At 42.2% G+C, this 21419-nt stretch overlaps 3 protein-coding genes across 3 annotated transcripts in view; 2 read left to right on the plus strand and 1 right to left on the minus strand.

The window, feature by feature from the left end:
* The window catches only part of LOC109485445 (dentin sialophosphoprotein-like), a 10269-nt gene extending 1118 nt beyond the window's left edge, over positions 1-9151 (plus strand). Inside the window, exons 3-13 of the mRNA XM_019789050.1 lie at positions 2565-2703; positions 2924-3016; positions 3210-4212; positions 4350-4399; positions 5414-5556; positions 5992-6091; positions 7346-7466; positions 7920-7998; positions 8421-8468; positions 8743-8804; positions 9016-9151. Of these exons, the coding sequence (XP_019644609.1) occupies positions 2565-2703; positions 2924-3016; positions 3210-4212; positions 4350-4399; positions 5414-5556; positions 5992-6091; positions 7346-7466; positions 7920-7998; positions 8421-8468; positions 8743-8804; positions 9016-9151 (1974 nt within the window). The remainder of the gene's footprint in view (positions 1-2564; positions 2704-2923; positions 3017-3209; positions 4213-4349; positions 4400-5413; positions 5557-5991; positions 6092-7345; positions 7467-7919; positions 7999-8420; positions 8469-8742; positions 8805-9015) is intronic.
* Positions 8995-13789, minus strand: LOC109485534. The gene is made up of 8 exons (XM_019789225.1): positions 13665-13789; positions 12994-13115; positions 12397-12502; positions 11990-12078; positions 11817-11874; positions 11480-11604; positions 10931-11107; positions 8995-10351 (listed from the first exon to the last, which is right to left on the minus strand). Exons 1-8 carry the CDS (start codon positions 13771-13773, stop codon positions 10232-10234), a joined length of 906 nt encoding a protein of 301 aa, XP_019644784.1. The 5' UTR covers positions 13774-13789; the 3' UTR covers positions 8995-10231.
* Positions 13790-14494: 705 nt separating this feature from the next.
* The window catches only part of LOC109485521 (N-acetylated-alpha-linked acidic dipeptidase-like protein), a 9917-nt gene continuing 2992 nt past the window's right edge, over positions 14495-21419 (plus strand). The window contains exons 1-12 of the mRNA XM_019789209.1: positions 14495-14806; positions 16139-16412; positions 16751-16873; positions 17245-17425; positions 18127-18226; positions 18336-18431; positions 18585-18670; positions 18822-18941; positions 19114-19199; positions 19371-19434; positions 19720-19787; positions 20081-20229. Of these exons, the coding sequence (XP_019644768.1) occupies positions 14547-14806; positions 16139-16412; positions 16751-16873; positions 17245-17425; positions 18127-18226; positions 18336-18431; positions 18585-18670; positions 18822-18941; positions 19114-19199; positions 19371-19434; positions 19720-19787; positions 20081-20229 (1607 nt within the window). The 5' untranslated portion in view covers positions 14495-14546. The remainder of the gene's footprint in view (positions 14807-16138; positions 16413-16750; positions 16874-17244; positions 17426-18126; positions 18227-18335; positions 18432-18584; positions 18671-18821; positions 18942-19113; positions 19200-19370; positions 19435-19719; positions 19788-20080; positions 20230-21419) is intronic.

A 21419-nucleotide genomic window follows, 5' to 3' on the forward strand; every position in this document is an offset into this window, starting at 1 on the left:
TTCCCATGGTCTAGCCCAACAAACTACTGCTCTGTTTTTTTTTATTCAAACACAAATATGCTGCTCAGCCCCCCCCCCCCACTACTAGTAGGTCTTGCCACTTGCTACATAATGACGTGTCTCTAATCACTACCAAGGAGGTTTAAAAAAGAGAAACCTCCTTGTCACTACTAAGCAAACCTAGACTACTTATCAAATATGCACTTCAAAAAAATACATGAAACATAAGTTGTAAGTGTAAATATTGAAATAATCACTATATGTCTACTAGAGTAGCTACTGGTACACGTGTAAGTTACGTTGATGAAGGTTAGACGAATATATGAAGGTTTATCTAAGCTGTACACAGTGTTAACTTGTCTTCAACACTGCACAATTAATATCTTTTTATCTAGCTTCTGCAGATTTTATGTTTACCAGCATACAGCCACTATCCTCATAACTTTTACTTGTTGTATTAAACTAACTACGTGTCTCTAGCTATAAAACTAACTCATGATCGCATCATAATTTTTTCATCCCGCCCTGAAGTTTGAAAGTGTTTACCTTATATCCACACGTCTGTGCAGCCACACACGTGATTCCAATGGTCAGGAACAACAATAAACACGATGATCGATCCATGTGGACACGATCAAAGTACAAATTCCAAGTTTTTTTTCGGTCAAATCGGTCACAACTAACTTGTACACCAAGCATGTGACTACAGCATGATTTGTGACCTCTGACCTTACTCACGCTTAAACCGGATGCATAAATTTAGGTACGATCAAGGAGTACAAATGAGACAGTTAATCCCCATAAATATGGTCTTCATCCATCCCAAAAGTCAATGGAGTATTTCAAAGACTTTTTGCCTGAATATGATCACGCTAAGCCTTCTTTTTTTGTTGAAAAAAATAAAGTGTGTAGTAATCTGCATACAAATTAGGTACGACTCCAACTCTCGCGAGATCTCCGACCGCGAGAAGCGTCAACTTCAAAAAGCGGGAAAATGGCGGCCTCTGCTTCCGAAGATGCCGGCGTTTTCACGTTTTGGCCCGACAGAAAGCAGCCCCGCCCAGGACTGCGGCCTGCTAGGGGCATAGCGTAAGATGATCTCCTTATCTAGAGACGGAACAGTTTTTGGAGTAGATATTTGGCTTTGCTGTACAGGTGTAGCGTGTTTTTGCGAGCTAAAAAATGGCGGGAGACGTTGTTTTTGCAACTGTAAACCAGTCCTTGAGTCAACTTTAATATCTTGTTGATCCAAATATATGTGAGTAAACATGTTTTTTTTTTCTTCTGTGCAGAATGAGGCAGACGACCATCCGTCCTTTCAAAATTGTGAAAGATTGGAGCTCACCAGCCAGCAGTCAGCATGATGATGATGATGATGATAAGGTACGTACACAAATAAATAGTCTTGAAATATTTGCTATAACGTTATAGTAGAAGATAGTAACTACTAATGGCCTATTTCACCAGAACTGGTACAAGGAAAAACAGCATAATGTTAGGTTATAGTATAGAGTACCCGGTATGTTTCACCTTGCATTGCTAGCCACAGGCTGAATCATTTGTGTGAACATATCATGTACAAATTGTTTTAAAACTCACGATGCCGCAACGTTAAAACAATAGATTTCTAAACTCCCAGGAAAATGTATATTATACAATTGACAACAAATACATCTGTATACAGCTAAGGGTCTGGATGTCACAGAAACTAGATCATAGATATCTTCTTGCTATAAAATGTATGCTACTTCGGCCACACCAATTGAATTTCTTGGTTAACGGATTTTTCTAGAAAATAATGGAGCGGGCGGGCGAAAAAAAAATAAAAGATAGAAACAGGCCTAGACATCCTATTATGGGCCCAAATGGTACAATAGGAGCCATAATGCCAACACACCAGGCTGGCTCAAAATTTAAACAATGAATTTTGAACTTTCAATGATACCATTGCATTGAAAGATGGAATAGCTGTAACAACTAGGATAAAAAGGACTGTTTTCAACTGTTCAGGGCAAAATACGAGCATTTTACAGTTGATTCTGAATTTTTATTTTTATTTGCAAATCAGAAAAAAATGAAGCGGGGGAATCCGTCAACCAAGAAATTAAATTGGTGTGGCCTTCAGGGTTGGACAAGTCCCATTGCCCACTTGCCCAGGGCAAGTAAAAGTACAGTTCGGGCGAGTAAATATCCCCCTGTACTTGCCTGATTGGGCAAGTAAATTTTTGGGATGTGTCATTATGCCCCAGTGTTTGGAGCAAAATCTCTCATCATTTTCCCATAATGTATTCCCATAATATGACTTTTTATCAGGGAACCTTTTGCAAGTCTCAAACCTCCTTACTTTGGAAAATATTGGTCAAGCATAGAACAATATATAAAATGCTGAGGTTACTAAAAAAATTTATTTGCGGTAAAAAGGTATGAAATAGGTCATTTATATTTTGCATTGGGCAAGTAAAAAGTTGGTTCGGGCAAGTAGAAATGACCATGTGCTTGCCCGATGGGGCAAGTGTATTTTTGAAAACTTGTCCAACCCTGGGCCTTATCTTCATTTTTTTCAGCGTGAGCCCGATACAAGAGTGAGTTCTAAGGTGTCTCAGTCCCCCAGTATCCAGGGCAGTCCTGCTTCAGTGGTGCAGACAAGCCCACAGCCTGGGAGCTTACCTGAATCAGAGGAACCAACACTGACAGATATTCATGGTGAGGAAAATCCACATTAAAGGTTTACCGTGTACTTTTCTGAAGGGCTGCTGAAAACATAAAAATTGCCTAAGACCTAGATTTACTTGCCAGTTTTCCATTCAGATTTTTTTAGGGGTAAGTAGTTCAAGTAGACTAGAAAACCTTCAGGATACTTTATACAAAACTATTCAACCCAAACTGAAAAAGTCAGTGTTTTAAGCTGGATTTTGTTGTACAGCTTCAGTGCCAGATGTAGACCCCAGCCAGCGGAGGAAAAGTGGCCGTGCACCTAAGGTTCGCCAGGAGTGGTGGAAGGCTTCTCCAGATGTTGGTAAGTCTGAACCTCTCCAAACACAAGTCAAAGACTTCTGCTTACTACTAGCAGGTCACATTTCCAAACCAGGGCCCAGCTGGTCTGATTGCATGCACAAAAATAAAGAGTCATATAAAAAGTACAATGTATACACAAATAGTACTCATGATTAGTTTTTCCCCCCCTTTTTTCCCCCTTTTTTTGTGTGAAGGCTCCAACTCAAATGCTGTCAGAAGCACTGGAAAGAAGAGACAAGAAAGATTGTTAAGTTTCTTGCCAGACGATTCAGACTCGACGTCCGTTACAACCACCAGAAAGAAGAAGCAACAGAACATTGAGCCAGTAGTCTCAAATTCGAGCACTGTCCAAAAAACAGGGAAGAAGAGACAACAACAATCATCAAGTCTCCCACCAGGTGATTCAGACTTGGCTTCCATTACGACCACCAGAAAGAAGAATCAAAAGAACTCCCAGCCTGAAGAATCTGACTCGAGCGCTGTCCGAAACACGGGGAAAAAGAGACGACAGAGGTCATCAAGTTTCCCGCCAGACGATTCTGACTCAGTTTCCGCTTCGACCACCAGAAAGAAGAAAGAACAGAGCACTGAGCCAGCAGTCTCAAATTCGAGCACTGTCCGAAAAACAGGGAAGAAGAGACAACAACAATCATCAAGTCTCCCACCAGACAATTCAGACTTGGGGTCCGCTATGACCACCAGAAAGAAGAAACAACAGAGCGTCGAGCCAGCAGTCTCAGAGTCAGATTCCAGTGTGGTTCAAACAACTGGGAAAAAGAAACGACAGAGAAGACAGAGTTTCCTACCAGATGAGTCAGACTCAAGTTCTGTTGAAACTACCGAGAAGAAACGTGGGGAAAAGGGGAGCTCTCAATCTGAGGATTTGGACTCTAGATCTGTCGGAGCCACCAGAAAGAGAAGGCAACAGAGTATCGAGCCAGAAGACTCTGACTCGAGTTCAGTTAGAACCACCAAAAAGAAGAAAAGGCAGAGACAACAGAGTTCCCAGTCAAATGAATCAGATTTGGGTGCCACTAGAACAACGGGGAAGAAGAAGAGGCAACAGACACAGCAAAGTTCCTTGTCTTCAAAGAATAAAGCTGAGAAGACCAGACAGAGTAGTCAGACGACACCAGTGCAAGATGTACATGTAGAGGAGTCAACTGTGTCTTCAGAAAGCAGCATGCGAAGGACAAGGTGATTCCGTATATTAATTCAGAAATGATTTGAGAATCACCCAATGTGGCATTTTTTGTCATTACGTTAACCTTCTCAGATGTCGCTGTGATGTTGGAAAATTCTTAACAAATATGTTTCAATGTTGTATTTTGCAGACGTGTGTCCAAACGATCTACAGAATGGTGGAGGGTTACAGGGATAAATGGTAAGTTTAGTTTACATTGTGTGAAATTATGCATTGTACATTTGTACTTCCAAACAAAAGATGTGGGCAATGGCAATGAAACAAGGTGATACTCTGGCCTTACTAGCACCAGTCCATTTCTATGTACTTACTTAGACTTAGGGGCTCCCGCGTCTCGTGACGCATGAGGCAGTCAAAGCAGCCAAGCTTCCTCTGTCAGCAGCCAGCCTCAAGGCTTCCTTCCAGCTCATGTTGACTGCCTGAAGGTCCCTCTCCACTGTCTGTCGCCAGTTCATCTTCGGGCGCCCCCTCCTTCTCCGTCCTTCTGGGAACCACTGTAGGACTTGGTTGGCTAGTCTGACTGGTGGTAGTCTGACAGCGTGTCCTAACCAGCTGAGCCGGCGTTTGCAGATGGTGGAGGACACTGGTTGCTGCTTAGTTTGAAGTCTGATGTTATCATTCGAGATAAAGTCATCCCATCTAATGCCCAGGATTTTCCTTAGACACTTGCTGTCGAAGGCATCAAGTCTCCTTTTATTTATTTTATTTCTATGTAACAGTAAGCAAAATACCTGGTTGCCCAGTTGCCCCAGGCAACCAAATTTTACTTGGGGCAACCTATTTTTGAATCAAAGTAGCCCAGTGTGCTACCTGAATTTTAAGAATGCTCCCCCCCCCCCAAATCATGCCCACTTGGCTTGCACCACTGTGATTGTATCAGGCATATACTTTTTAATTTTAGGTATTAATGGCTATTACTACTATCAGTTCACTAAAGGCTGTTAGAAATATTGTCAAAGGTTTATGTATGTAACATTACTTAATTTGAGGAAAGTAATAACTAATAGGTGGGGCAACCTAAAATTCTGATGGGCAACCTAATTTTTGCTGTAGGTTGCCCACTGGGCAAAAGTGCCATAGAAAACTCTGAGCGCATTTTGTGCTGCTTTGAAAAATTTGCCCACTGGGCAACCTGGTTCAAAAAAGTATTTTGTACACTGATATAAGTACAAAGATTCCACTGTGTATGCCCAGGTTCAGACAGCAGGAATGGAGTGTCCAGTTCGTCTGATGAGAACCAGCCCGTGCCCCGAGGGTTTGGGACAGAAGAGTCTTCTGGTTCGTCTAGTTCATCTGGTGGGTACAGAGGGATGAAAACACCAAGGAGCCAAGGACAGGTGAGATGTTCCTGCTGGTGCAGCTTGTACCATAGACTGCTAAAGCATTTGGAAGGTTTATTTGTACTTTTTATCATGTTACTACCACACATATACATGTACATAGTACATTAATTATAGTTCGTAAAAAAATAGGTAAATGTAGTCCCACAAACTTACGTTGTTAATCTACTGTGTCTAGGGTACAGTATTGGAAGGCAGAGCCCATCCCTCTCCTTCCACTGCCTTTTACCTCTGAAGTCAGGTACTAAGTAACCATTTTACAACTGGGTGGAGTGAGGAAAGTCGTGCCTATAGCAAGGATACAGTGTCTAGCTATGAGTAGGAATGTAAGGAATCAAACCCATGACCTGTTGATCTCCTGTCTGCTTGACCAGCCACTCGGCCATTTGATGCCACATATTTTGTGTGCCATATTTTTTTGTTGTTGAATAGGGGGATGCCAACAACTTGGTGAGTGGAGTCAGCAGACGTGTCGTCTCCAAACGACCTCCCATACCTCCTCGCCATGCAGGCACTGGTAACAACACCAAAGGTGACATCTTCACTTATTTAATACATTTTCATATGGACAATTTTTTCAAACTCTTCTACTGGACAAATTACGGAGATTATTTCCAGATGTTCTGAGTAGTGATGCATACCTAAACCCAACTTCAGGTTCAGGTCTGGATTCAAGTCCAGAGGTTTAGGTTCAGTTCCCTGACTTGTAAGTCCGGACCTAAACCCATGGCATATACAAAATTGCATGTTGGCAACCTTGCAATGTTGTCTGGGTGAAACTTTGGTCACATAACATGGAGGCCGACACTTGACGATGCCCGATTACAATGTTTTCTTCATTTTGCAGCTAAGATTTTGGAATCTCATCATCATTTTGGAATCTAAAGAAGGTTTTAGGTGGTTTGGAAAGAAAAGGGGTATGCAAAATGGTCTTTCATGGTAATAAGTCCGGACTCGGTTCTTGACTTTTAGGTTTTTTTGGACTTGAACCTAAACATTCTTACAAGTCCGGATCCAAGTCCAGTGAACCGGTATGCAGCACTAGTTGTGAGTGAAATCCTTCACTCCTCTTCAGTGACTCAGAAGTGGAGTGACAGGTGTCTCTCAAAACATCTGGAAATAATACAGTACATGTGTAATGAAATTTGAATTGTCTTTGAATATTGTTACCTGGATGTGTAACCCTCAATTAGGCCACACCAATTTAATTTGTTGGTTCTCGGATTCGCCTCTTCGTTTTTCTGAATCAACTGAAAAATGCTCATGTTTTGCCCCCAACAGTTGAGGAAAGTCCTTTTCTTCCTAGTTGTTACAGTTTTCCCATCTATCATTGCAGTGGTTTGATTAAAAGTTCAAAATTCAATGTTTAAATTTTAACCCAGCCTTTTGTGTTGACTTCATGGCTCATTCCATAGCATTTAAGCCTATAATAGGATGCCTAGACCTGTTTTTATTTTTATTTTTTTTCACCCTGTCGCTTCATATTTTTCCTGAAAAAATCCGAGAACCAACAAATTAAATTGGTGTGGCCTTAGTTAGTGTAAATTGGTAACACTGTTGATGATTCTTTTCAGACTAAGGAGTAAACTAAACCTCACCACCCTTTGTTCGAATAAAGTTCACCTGTTATGTAGCAAAATGAAGGTTTAAGGTCTACCTGTACACAAAATTGGAATTTAGCTATGACTAGAACACCCATATCAAACGTTATCATGGTTCAGGTATGGCATAAAGTTAGATAATAGAATACGAGTACTAACATATCTTGATGTTCTTTTCGTACCAGGTCAAACTGTGTATCAATGGAACACAGGCGGACTTGAACGTAACCTAGGTGACCTGTCCGACCTGGATATCCTGCTAACAATGATAGAGGACCTGACACAACAGTACCAGGATTCCTGTGGGTAAGCACACACTTTTCAACATTTGTATCCCTAGGTTTATCATTTTGAGTTTCTTCACAGAAAGTGATTATATTTTTACCTAATTATTTTTGCTGTCTCATCTTCTTTTTCTGCTTCTTTATCCTTTTTCTCCAAACAATGGAGGTCAATGACCTGGATCAAATTGCTGTCACTGGTAACTAGTGCTGTTGCAGAGACCCTGTGGTAATGGGTACATTATGTAGCAAGTGGCAGGGGAGAGTTAGAGGGGCTGGTTACCATATATATGAATACATGTATGTACTGAGAATAAAAAGAGCAGTACATTTGTATCTGTTAGGCTAGACCATCCGTGAAGGCTAAGTTTATTCATGTGCTTTGCAAATACAAATGTATTATCTTTTCATACAAATTTTGAACACAACTGTTGTGTTCATGTTTGATGACATACAAACTCTTGTTGTGTCATCACAGAAACTTGACAGAGTCAGCTATATGCAAGGAAATGATGACACAGTTCAGAGACAAGGTCATAGGTGCCATCCAGAGGAAAGTGAGTATAACTTACTATAAGACATACTAGATTGGCTAGTATTGAAAGTATGGTTATCTGAGCAAATAGCCTACAAGACAAGGGAGTGATAGCCTGTTGGATCTGTGTGTGGGGTTGGTTTGTGTGCATGCGTGCGTGCATCTGTGTGTGTGTGTCACTGTGTGTGTGTGTGTGTGTCTGTGTGTGTGTCACTGTGTGTGTGTGTCACTGTGTGTCACTCTGTGTGTGTGTGTGTCACTGTGTGTATGTGTGTGTGTGTGTGCATGCGTGTATCTCTCTCTCTCTCTCTGTGTGTGTGTGTGTGTGCATGCGTGTATCTGTGTGTGAATCTTATTCATTAGAATTTATAGTAAGATAAGCTGTGGTTAATCCAAGTTTAAAAATTTGAAGTGTTTAAAAAACTTGTCTTTTTCTCCCTACAGATTGACCTTGTACATAAGTACAAGTTTGACCAGTCCAGGCTGAGGAGGGTCAGTTTTTGTCACCCTGATATTTCCTGTAGTCCTTCGACTTGTTTGAGATATTTGATTGCCAGAAAGCCCAATATTGGCTCAGTTAAACATTAGACTGAACTGTGGTTTTGTGAATTTCCTTGTTTAGAAGTAAGGTAATCTTTTTATACTTTGTCATTTGAAGATTCTCAGTATGTTGTATGGTGTGTCATCACTTTAACATTCAACTACTCTGCCTTACTGCTTCATAATTAGACTTGAAATATATACTGTATTATCTATTTTTTTACAGATGGACCTGACAATAAAGCAGAGACGTTCTGAACTGTTGTCTCTCCAGAGAGAGGACGTCAGGTGAGATGAGCAACTGAAATATTTTAAATGTACCTATATGCTCAGTCTTAAATGTGGCAATGTTGAATCCTTGATTTTTTTGCACCCCATGTTTAAACATTCTGCTTTTGATGGGTTAAAATATTGTAAATCATTTTATATTCTGATACCAATTGATGAGATGACTGCCAACCATCCATGCACACTTTTATTTTACACTGCATCTTTCCAGACTGGACCAGCAGCTTGACCAGTTACAGAAGAAACTGACTGATTCCACAGAAAGGGATCAGATCTTACAGAAGACCAGCACTGTTCTACAGGATCTACAGGAGCTGCAGCAGAAGTACATGGACAGTGCTAAATAGACAAACATGTGTCATGTCGTACATTGAATTCTCTTCATAGAATACAATGTTACACTACATTTTGTTTTGTATGTCATGTCCACTCGAGAAAACACACTTTTCAGTTCGAAATGTGCTAGAAGTTGAGAAAATTAGTTCCTATACAAGAAAAAATTGTAACATCAATACCAATGATTATGTCTAACACTTAGAACACCATGTGATAACCCAAGTTATCACATGGGTCGGAACACCTGTATCAAACATTATTACATCCCAGGTATGACATTAAGTAGTTGTATGACTGACTAAGTCTAAGGTAAAGTTTAAAACAATGCACTGCTGCCATTGCACAACATGCTATTTTTTTTCTGTGCTGGAAGTATGATAAGAATTCTGTTTTCACAGGATTTTCTTTCAGAAGAAGTCAATTTTTTTTTCATTTGAATTAAATGAATTGAAAGGATTATCTTAGTATGGTAAGGTACAATACAGGTTCTCTGTTGGGCGAAGGTCTACAAGTTACTAACATTATGGACTGAATACCAGTAAGTCAGATGTTGACATAAATATCTACAAGTAAGTTAGAAAAGTATAAAAAGGGATATGGTTATGTGATGAAAAGATATACCTAATTAATTATATACAATAAAGGTAGTGCACTGGACAGGAAACACATATGAAACAGCAAAATATCAAATAGAATAAATAACATTAATGTGACAACATACTTCATCTTGTAGAATAAGTCTAGCTCATTGTACATGTACTGACAGTATATCTTACTCTAACATACTGTTTACAACTTTCTTGCTTTCTTTGTAATGACACAGCTTGTTAATCTATTCTCCATTTAGTAAATACATTGATTTTGTATCTTCTTGGAGACTTTGTCAAACATTACAAACACAACATATATAGTACACATCATCTACAATTATCTATAACATTGACATCAACATCTGTAAATGTAAAGCCGACAGGTTGCCTTTACCATGGTTTTCTAGGAGCTTTTACATATTACACACTGGAATGTCTGCATGCTTGACAGTTGTGCAGCTATAACTGGAATGTCTACATGCATGCCTGACAGTTTTGCAGCTATAAGAACATGTCGTTTGCGACATCGATAAAGTCTCCGTCTCGCAGCGCTGTGTCTAACACCCGGCAGGTGGCAGCCTGCTCCTCTCTTCTCTGCCAGGTGTGCAGCATTTCCAACACCTGGGGAGAAACAATCAATCAATGAATCTCTTTTCAAACAACTCTCAGACAAACAGCTGAATGATGGCCTGCATACCCTTTTTGCGAAAGGTGTAATCAGACCTTTTTAACCTTCATAATCCACTCAAATCATTGTAATACATAATCAGTACATTAGCTGTAATGTGTAATTGTCCGTAATCAGCTTTTAAAATCAAATTTTACGTAATCACTACCCCCATGCAGGCCCTCCTGAATCATTGTACATGTTCTAGCCAACATGAATTTTTTCCATCATGTCTGGTGTAACGTCATGTCAAGTGCCGAAGGTACAATCATTCATAGGGGGGTTCCTGGGAAAATTTTGAAATCTTGACCCTCAAAAATGCTATTTCCTTCATCTTGAGGGGCAAATTTTGCTGGTATTCTAAGCTTAGTTTCATGACATTTCTTTCCATACCTTTACACTCTGATTTTGTCCATTGATTTCCTGCAAAAATCTGCAACGTGATTACAGAGAGGACAGCAAAGATAGGTTTGGCAATCAGGTTAAAAGATCAGAGAACCAACCAACAAATCAAACAACACTTGACACATTACCTGTTGGTAGGTGTTCTTCCCTACTTTCTTGCTGATGCCCGTCAGGTCGTTCTGAGTAAAGCCCAGCTTGTTGGCGAACAGGACCCAGTCCCTGCCGTGTACCTTAGAGGCTACCTGCTGCAGGGTCTCCTCTGACACAGGCACAGCCAGCTCGTCTATACTGGTTCTGGAGGTTGCCTGAGAATGAATATTCACATCAATATGGTTAACTTTGTGGCAGATGGTGGTGTCAAGTGGATAGGCTAGCAGACACAAGATTTAGAGGTTGCAGGTTCTATCCCTGGCCTTCCTGGCTAGACATTGTGTCCTTGGAAGTTGGAAGGACACTTTGCGCAACTTTCCTCATTCCACCCACGTGTGAAATGGGTACCTGACTTTGACTGGGGTGGTACATGGCAGTGGAAGGAGAGGGATGGGATATGCATTCCAATACTGTGCCCTCGACACAGGGGACTAACAACCCACACCAGCCCCTATAGCCTGAAAAAGGCTACAGGACTACCTTTACCTTTTTAGAAATACAGTTGTACATGTATTAACTTTAGATACCTGTGAAGCTGAGGCCCGGGTGTCCTGTAACTCAGGAGGAATGATGTGAAACTCCAGAAGAGCGTTGACTGTCTCAAACGGCATGGTCTTCACCCACTCTATAAACTGTTCCTCGTCCACCTCACCTGCAAACACATCAGGGGGGTCAGTCAGAACTGGTGAAGTTGAAGGAAATTCTCATTTTACATCACATCACATTTCTTAATTGTGGTTAGTAGGTCTTCTTGTGGAGTGTGCAGGCAAAATAACAAAATCAGGCAAGGAGAACCATAGGGAGAGAATACATCATATCAAAATAGGGTCAAGCCTAATCAAAATGGAACCTAACATAACATACCCTGTTCCTTGGTGTCTATCTGGGTCACAAAGATGTCTGCCAGTCGAGTGATGGTCTCCTAAACACAAACACAAAATTAGTTACTAGTAACCTCTTGCTAAATGCTTTGATTCAATACAAATACAAATCATATGAAAAAGACTAAAATTGTCACACAAGTATGAAGCCTTTACCTCACTTTCCTCTTCATACAGCTTGGACAGGATTCTCTTCATGATGTTTCTGTCCAGAGGCTTCCCACGATTCAACAGTTTGAACACCCCTACAGGATGGAAGTAGTGACTTCAACTTATTATATGATCATTTAACAGTTACACTGTTCATGACATTCACATTATTGATATAGGAGGTCCTGAAGCCCCTGCTTACAGGTCTCGTGGGCCAGTCATTGGGAGGACAAACAGAACATACTGCGCCTGGGTGGAGCCAAGGTTTCTGTTGTTGTTCAGTCAATATTACATCAGAATTTGGCCATTGCATTATTTGAACACACAACAAATCATTCCTGCTATGTACATTACGTTCTGGATTGCGCGCAGGCGCAGTATGCACTACCAATGAGTGGCTATCTGTGCCTTACCTCTCAGCTTGTCCTCTACCTGGGCGATGGACATCCACTTGGCAGCGTTACAGTACGTCTGGAACGTGATCCCTCCGTTCTCATCACGAGGCACCTGACGTAGGCTCTAGTAAAGAGAAAAACGTAAACTACCCTGAGTACAGTCTTCTTAAGTTACCAATGAGAATGTACTGGATAGGAGCAGGCCATTAGACCAGGAGGATGGTACTCAGGCTACGTAAGTGCCATACAAACATTCAAGTTGTGACAAAGAATAAGGAAGTTCACGAATAAGACTGCACATGCCAAGTGTCAAAGGTAAAGGCCCCCCAGACGTAAACAAAGCACATCATACCATGCATTATACAAGGTCACACGCCTTAATTGGTGACCATCATCTTTGAAGCTGGGTATGTGCAGCCTCAAAGCATGAACCTCCTTATTTACAAACCCTCATGCAAAAGTTTACTAATAATGAAATAATGAGGATTCAGACTTCATAATGATAAGTACAGGGAGGTCCCACTATGCTTGGGCCCACTATGGTTGAGGGACCGTTAGATATCGATTCACAAATGATTTCATGCACTTGTCTTGTGACCATGACAGAAGTGTTACCTGTTTAATGAAGACATCCTGAGTGACCTGTAGTGCCTGATTCTGTGCCAGTACTCCGGTGGTTCTGTCACAGCCCAGGTGCTGGAATCTCTGCCACAGACGTTCCACCTCAGGGATGTCCACTACAACAGAGAGGTGGAGAAAAATAGATCATTATATTACATGGTAAACTTTAATGCATAACAATTGTACAAGGTTTGCATCTATTGCTATATAACAAACATATTATGAGACTTAGGAAAATGAGCTTTTAGTTAGTTTTAATGTCAATGGGTGAATTTCTAGTATTTGGGTTACATGATGGGGCAAACCTACATCCACTAATGCCAGACTTCACCCCCTTACCTATACTGCTTTGGGATTCTTCAAGTCTTGCAGACTTAACACTGCAACACTGAAGATGTTTGGCAACTCACACACAAGCCCAAACAATCTTACTGGGAGGGGCTGTCATTTTAACCTCCACTCACTTGCTCATGTAGGCGTTAAGTCCCATATTTGTATTAGTTATGGGATTTAATAGAAAACCAGGAGATTAAGGTGACTAAAAGTGACCTTCACATTATGTACATGTTGTTATTATCAAGGAGGTTCATTCAGGCAATGATGAAATGCCAAAATTATCTATAAATGCAAGGACATTACGTAATGTCCTTGATAAATTAACTCACAAGCACAGGCTTCAGAGTGGGCCGTTATCCAGTTCGGTTGGTTAGGGTCAGTCAGCTCCCCAACCAGGCTGCCGGCATCTCCCTGGAAGCTACTGGCATAAGCACCCATCCTATCCCTGGGTCTAAAACTTGTTAAAGTCAAGAATACCAAGTTACATCTGTTTTGCCCCAAGGAATGCGGAAGTGGGAGACTTAGCATGTACGCATGCACCATAGCAACGTGAAGGAGTGACCTCTAGCGGAATTTGTCTGAAGTGCAGACTAGACATCATGTCAAAGCAGATGGAAGATCGTATTACACGTTTTCTGACTTTCTGGCAGGATTGTATTGATGGGTGTCAGAGAAGACGGGCAGTTAGAGGCCGGTTGATGTGCAATTTTTCTCTCTTTTCTAATTTGTTTGCTCCACGACCGCTATAGTATAAATCATTGCCACTTATAATAGCATGTTTGCACCTGTTCAAAGTCCGAGTTTGTTGAGTGTAGGGTACTGTTATTTAACGGTTCCCGTCGTTTCAAATGAAAATTTCCACGGTAAAATGTTGTAAAAAAAGGAAAAAGACCTGTAAACGCAGCGCAATGATAAATGAGGTGACAGATAACATTATAATATCAACATCCTGGACTCAAAGTAAGGACCAGTGGATTCAAAGTTTTTGACTGTTCTGTTATGCGCGGAATTGCCGAAACAACAAATATCTGTTTCAAAATCTGCGTAAACCCCTGCTCGTGTTTTGCACCGCCCAGTGTAGCCTCACAAATCATGTGTTGAGTGAAAGGGGTTAAACGGTACATAGCACGGGCTTGTGTGTATACACAATACAAATTTGCACAGGTTCCGGGTGCGTTTTTTCGTCGTCCAGTACATGAGATCTAGACGCCATGGAGATAGCTTTTGAAGACGGGAAAGACAAGATCGACAAGAGACCTCTTCTCTCTTCTTCATGGAAGCAACTTGCCGTTGTCGGGATCGTAGCCTTTCTTGGAGTTTGTTTGGGAGTTTTGATCGGGTATTTTTCTCGAGGCGACACCACCCTCCCTACTGACAGCTGGGAGTACATGTTGACCCATGAAGGGCCGAGTTGGGTCAGTCAACGCCTGATAGACGACATCAGCGCAGCCAATATTGAAGAAAATCTCCGGTAATAAATCTATACTTTACAACTTGTACGTATAGACATAATACAGTCTGTCGGTGGAATGATAGTCACTGTTTATATAGTAACACCACCGACGAGTGTTGTTAGGTACCAACTCCGTTTCGGTACGTTTGAGAATGTTTCAACTTTCTACGTCAAGTTGAAAATTGAAGGAAGAAATTATTGTTTGTTCATAGTTTGGTGCTAGCCTCCTGTGCAGACTTTCTAGCGGCATCGTCTGTTTCTACGAGATCCTAAGAACGTGGGTATCTAGATCGTTTCTTTTCGGTGGTAGAGCTGTATGTGGGGTGGGGTGGGATAGCTGTTCGGCCCGCCCACCGAACGCGCACGTAGAACTAAACGCTATATCTACCCGCAAGAAAGTCTACACAAGAGGCTAGGTTTAGTCCTAGTACCATGAGCGGTCCCCCTACACGCCAGGGCGACGAACGGCGTTTAATCAGTAACAGAACCGGCTCGATCAGGCCAACTCATACCTGGCCACGGCCGTGACCGCCTGCGGGAGCGCTTTGGCCGGGAATGAGCCATCCTGGAGCGGCGCCGGTCTGGTACTGATTAGTCCTGGGCCCACCCAACTCGTGGTGCTAGGACTAAAACGTCAACTAAACAATCATAACAAAGTACTTTATTCACAACCACTTGGTCGATGACCGTCTGTCACCTTCATCAGGGCAATTATGATTCACTGTGCAGTGATGAAGCTATTGGTGCATAATTGTCCGGATGAAGATGACAGATGGTCATCGAACCGTCTGCTGTTGTTTAACAAGTGGTTGTGAATAAAGCACTTGGCTATTCACGTATTCACGAACATGATGAAAGCATTTACAGATCTTTATCTATGTCTTTAAGTACAGTGCGATGCAGAAATGTCTTTTCAGACTTTCTTACCATGTGTTTACTTGGTATTCCGATCTAATCTGTGTAATCTATAACGTTATGTACCTTACTCAAGTATTTGCTAGTCATCCAAACGACAAGACAAAGAAGAGGTACAAACAACTCTTTGTGGATTCTTTTGAGATGTTTAAATTTTACATTGTACAACAAGGTGGTTAAGTAAGTTTAGAGAGGGCGGGCTCCCAAAGAGCTGACTTCGTGACTTGCTATTTGCCAACTTGTGAGAGGTCTAACTTGGGATTTGCGTCCCTTTTCTTTGCCTTCTCTGTTTATTACTCCATGAGGGAGGTCAGTGACAAAAATGGTGTTGAAAGAAAATACAGCTTCCAATAATGACTTTCATGATGTAACAATCATTAACGAACACGTTTATGATGTTTTTCCTTTATTTCATATCTTTTGTGTATTTTTAAGGCTTATGACCCAGAATACGCGCCTCGCGGGTACTGCATACGACCTAGAAGGTGCCCAATACATCCGGGACAGGTGGTTGGCTGATGGGTTAGATCACGTGATGTTGACGCCATATGACGTGGCCTTGTCTTATCCAACGACTCCAAACACCGTTACCATGACGACAGCCAACGGGACGGTGGTGTTCACCTGCAGGAGGATAGAGGAAGGGTTTGAGAATGACCCTGATGCCGTTACATATTACAGCGCCTACTCCCCTCCTGGTCAAGCGGAGGTAAGGCAAGAATTATTTGTTATCATGCTTACCTTCGAAGAAGGAAAGCTTTTTGTTTTTGCCCCGTTTCTTCCTCTTCCGTTCAAAACGAATAAGGCCAATGACTTGGACCAGATAGACAGTTGTTATTATGGTATGTAGCATGTGGCAGGATCACATTATGTAGCAAGTGGCAGGACAGAGGGGTTGGTCACCACATAGATGAATATGTTTGAGTAAGAATAAACAGGGCTGTAGTTTGTTAGGCTGGACGAGTATAACACCTTGGGTGGACTAATGAACTCTAACTTAACATTTGTGGCTGCGAGAAAACTCAATGATTTGCTGTCTTCTTGAAGGGTGACCTGGTGTTCGCCAATTTCGGCTCCATGGAAGATTTCCAGTACCTAGTGGATCAGGGTGTGGACTTGGCGGGAAAAATCGTCATCGTGAAGTACGGAGGCGTCGGTCGTGGGGACAAGGTGACGTCAGTTCACTCTTGCAAACAAACAAACAAACAAACAAAGCAAACAAACAAACCATTGTTATTTTCAATGATTGTATATGCGTTATTTACTGCAATTTCTTACAGCACTTGACGCGTCTGAAATAATTGCCTCAAAAGAAGCTAGATGATGTCACTTTATTTTTAGTAACGGTACCACCAAGAAATAGCCTAAAACCAGCCTACGGCAACAAACAAGCAACCGTTTTCCATTAGCGACATCGTATTTGTGACTCACAGATATTAATGTGGATTGAGTCAACTTTCAAATTACTAAAGACGAAAATGCAGTTTCACTGCCTTGAAATCGCTTTGGTTACCTTTTAGACAAGTGCCTTTTTTTCTCAGGCAGTGAACGCAGAAAAGTTCGGAGCCCTGGGCGTCATTGTGTTCTCCGACCCGGGAGATTACGGCAATCCTGACGGGCCAAATTACCCCGAGACGTGGTTCCTCTCAGGATCCGGCGTGCAACGCGGCTCCCTGAACGGCGATTACGGAGATCTCTTGACGCCCGGATACCCTGCAAATGGTAAAAACGATAATAGTGAAACTAAAACTGATACTCTAGTCAGTAAATGTTAGATGGCACAAACACAACACCCGTCCTTGGCATTGCACGCAATCCACACACAGGCAAGCAAGCCTCTCTAGTGCTGAACGCCAGGCAAACAAAAATAAATGTCCCGTCTTCGGTACTAAGCATCACCCACACGCAAGTTAAATGCCTCTCCTTTGTGCTAAACACCATCCTCACTCAAGTAAACACACCTGTCCTTGGTGCTGAACACCATCCTCACACCAGTAAATATTCCTGTCCTTGGTGCTGAGCACCATCCTCACACCAGTAAACATACCTGTCCTTGGTGCTGAACACCATCCTCACACCAGTAAACATGCCTGTCCTTGGTGCTGAACACCATCCTCACACCAGTAAACATGTCTGTCCTTGCTGCTGAGCACCGTCCACGCACAAGTAAACATGTCTGTCCTTGGTGCTGAACACCATCCTCACACCAGTTAACATGTCTGTCCTTGGTGCTAAACATGATCCTCACACCAGCACCTGTCCTTAGTGCTGAACACTATCCGCACACATGTATTGGTAAAAACCTTATCTCCAGTGCTGATATGGTGACGTTGGTCAACATAATACACCGTAATTCAATAATATTTCCTCATGTTTATCAAGTGTACGAGCAGCTTGTAGTGATATTATACATTTGTGCACAGAATACGCCTACCGTACAGACATCAACAACATCACAGCGACCGGGCTGGCAACCATCCCCACTCAGCCAATAGGATGGGAGGACGCTGCTACACTCATGAGGTGACCAGTACAAACATTTTGATTGGTCAGAAATTATAGAACAGAAATAGACGTAGCTGTTGTTTGTTATGTTTTGTTTTGTTTGACAGTGTTCTTGTATTTTTGACAGATATTTGTCCGGTCCCGTGGCTCCAAGTGACTGGCAGGGCGGGCTCGGGTTTAACTATTCTGTGGGACCGGGATTTGTGGGACCGTATGCAAACAGGTTGGCTGTGAGATTGTGCTTGTTTGTTTGTTTGTTTGTTTACTTGTTGTGTGCGTGTGCCTTTGTTTGCTTGCACATTTGTCCAGTCTGTAGAACCATATAATGCTTTCGAAAATGGTCAAATGTCGTACAAGACTGTTGTGTTAATCGCAGGAAGGTGCAGTTGAAGGTGACCAACCAGAACGTACTGAGGAGAACCTACAACGTCATCGGTACCATCAGGGGTAGCGTGGAACCAGGTAATGCTATGCCATGCAGTCTCGCCAGGGGGCGTTGAGAATACATTCAGTAAAGATGTGTTACAAACCCCAATAGAACGAATAAAACAGCTCGATTACAGTATGTTGCACGGGTTGTAAGAAAAAAAAATTCATTGCGAATCTGTTTTAGATCGCTACGTTGTATACGGGAACCACCGGGACGGCTGGGTGTACGGCGCGGTGGACCCGGCCTCTGGCACCGCCTGCATGCTGGAGATCACGCGGGTTCTCGGGTCCCTCCTCAAGTCTGGTAGGACTCTCTGTCCATCAGTTAATGCGTTTTTTTTGGAAAAGATTTTCACTTATGTTCAGTGATTCAACTACTAGTATAATCTTCAATGCAGTAAAAAAGGAGAGGACGTTAAGGTGTAAACCATTGTCGGCATTCGGCATTCAGTTTTCTTTCCTATATTTCATTGTAGGAAGTTGGAGGCCGAAGAGAAGCATAATATTTGGAAGCTGGGGTTCGGAGGAGTTCGGTTTGATAGGGTCGACTGAATGGGCAGAAGTACGCGATTTCATTTCTTGAGCAATTGCAATGTTAGTCTTTACAATTGTGTATCGTATAATTTAGTCTGGAAGCACATTAAACAATGGTTATTGTCTAATGGATCCGGAAATCATGAAATCATTCACCAGAGAACAATACTGTGCCTTACAATATCTTTTGTCATCTCAGGAACACGTCAAGACCTTGACACAAAGAGCCGTCGCCTACATAAACGTAGACATAGCTGTGATGGGTAGGTCAACATCGACTAATATAGGCGTGTATTGACTTACCCAACAAAGACCATCATTGATCTCTTACTTATAAACATCTTACAGAATACACACAAGTTTTGAACATTTTGAAATAACCTTACACTGGAATATGCATGTACTTTGGCAGCGCAAAGTATTTATACTCGTGGCCAAGATAGCCAGAAGATCGCAAGCAGAAAATTGCTAATGTACAGGTAAAACAAGGTCTTATCATGGCTTCTCAATGGGTGTGTTGAAAGATAACCATTTGTGTCTCTTTCCAGCAAATGATACCATGCGTGTGCGGGGTAGTAAGCTGTTGCAGACAGTCACATTTGATGCCACAAAGAAGGTACTATCTCTATTAAACAACCAAAGGTTTTCACATCCGACGTTTCGGTGACCGTCTGTCACCTTCTTCAGGACAGCAATCACTGGTTCTGATTGGTACTGCAGCTAGGTGTCGCTGCTGCAATATATTGCACATGCGGTCCCAAACAAGACTGTTGTATCATAATATACATGGATTCCATCGGCATTTTGATACATACGGCAAATCTCCCGCTGATAGTTGATATTCACAATAACCATATAGAGTAGTTCTTGTCAAGTAACCAGGTAAGGTTATTTTTATTCACGTTTCAGGTACCATCTCACGAAAGTAGCCTCGTATCGGATGGGACAGGCAAGAACAGGAAGTCTCCTGGGAAGAGAACGGGCCTCGAGAAAACCTTGTACGAGACTATGGTTGAAAACACGCCTGATGTCAACGGACAGCCAGCTGATATCCCACGGTAACGTGTCATCATAAATTGTTGCTGGATGTCCTTCTTTTGTATTAACTGTACCTACAGACATCCGTCCTTAGTCAGACGTAATCCGCACGTACAGGAACACAGGCAAACGTTCCTAGTGATAAACACAAGTACAAACACATACAAATGCTGTTGTCTCAGTGCTGAACACCATCCAAACATTAAAAAATACACCTATCCTTTGTACTGAATGCCATTCGAACACAGGAAAACAGATATGTCAATAGTAAAGTGCTAAACACCATTCACACAGTAGGAAATACACTTGGTGCTAAACGCCATACATACACAGGGAAACAGTGCAGTGCTAACTACCATTCACTCATAAGTAACACACCTGTTCTTGGTGCTGAATGCCATCCATACATTAGTAAACACACTTGTCCTTGGTGTTGAACGCCATCCATGCATTGGTAAACACACCTGTCCTTGGTACTGAATGTCATCCATATACAGACAAACAGACCTGCCTCCAGTGCAGCGTTAACTACCATTCACACAGTGTAAACACATCTGTCCTTGGTGCTGAACGCCATCCATGCATTAGTACAGTAAGCACATCTGTCCTTGTTGCTAGACTCCATACCTGTCCTTGGCGCTGAACGCCGTCCATGCACAGGCAAACAGACGTGTTTCTAGTTGCAGCGCTAAACACCATTTACACAGTAGTAAACACATCTGTCCTTGGTGCTGAACGCCATCCACGCATTGGTATAGTAAGCACATCTGTCCTTATTGCTAGACACCATACCTGTCCTTGGTGCTGAACGCCATCCACACACACAGGCAAACAGACCTGCCTCCAGTGCAGCGCTAACTACCATTCACACAGTAGTAAATGCACCTGTCCTTGGTGCTGAACACCATCCACGCATTGGTATAGTATGCACATCTGTCCTTGGTGCTGAACGTCCATCCATCCACGCATTGGTATAGTGAGCACATCTGTCCTTGGTGCTGAACGCCATCCATCCACGCATTGGTATAGTGAGCACTATCTGTCCTTGTTGCTAGACACCATACCTGTCCTTGGTGCTGAACGACATCCATTCACAGGCAAACAGACGTGTTTCTAGTTGCAGCGCTAAACACCATTCACACAGTAGTAAACACATCTGTCCTTGGTGCTGAACGCCATCCACAATCACTGTCTTCCCTATCAAAACTGC

The sequence above is a fragment of the Branchiostoma belcheri genome, unplaced genomic scaffold (assembly GCF_001625305.1).
Source record: "Branchiostoma belcheri isolate BF01 breed outbred unplaced genomic scaffold, Haploidv18h27 scaffold76, whole genome shotgun sequence".
NCBI classification, from domain to species: domain Eukaryota; kingdom Metazoa; phylum Chordata; class Leptocardii; order Amphioxiformes; family Branchiostomatidae; genus Branchiostoma; species Branchiostoma belcheri.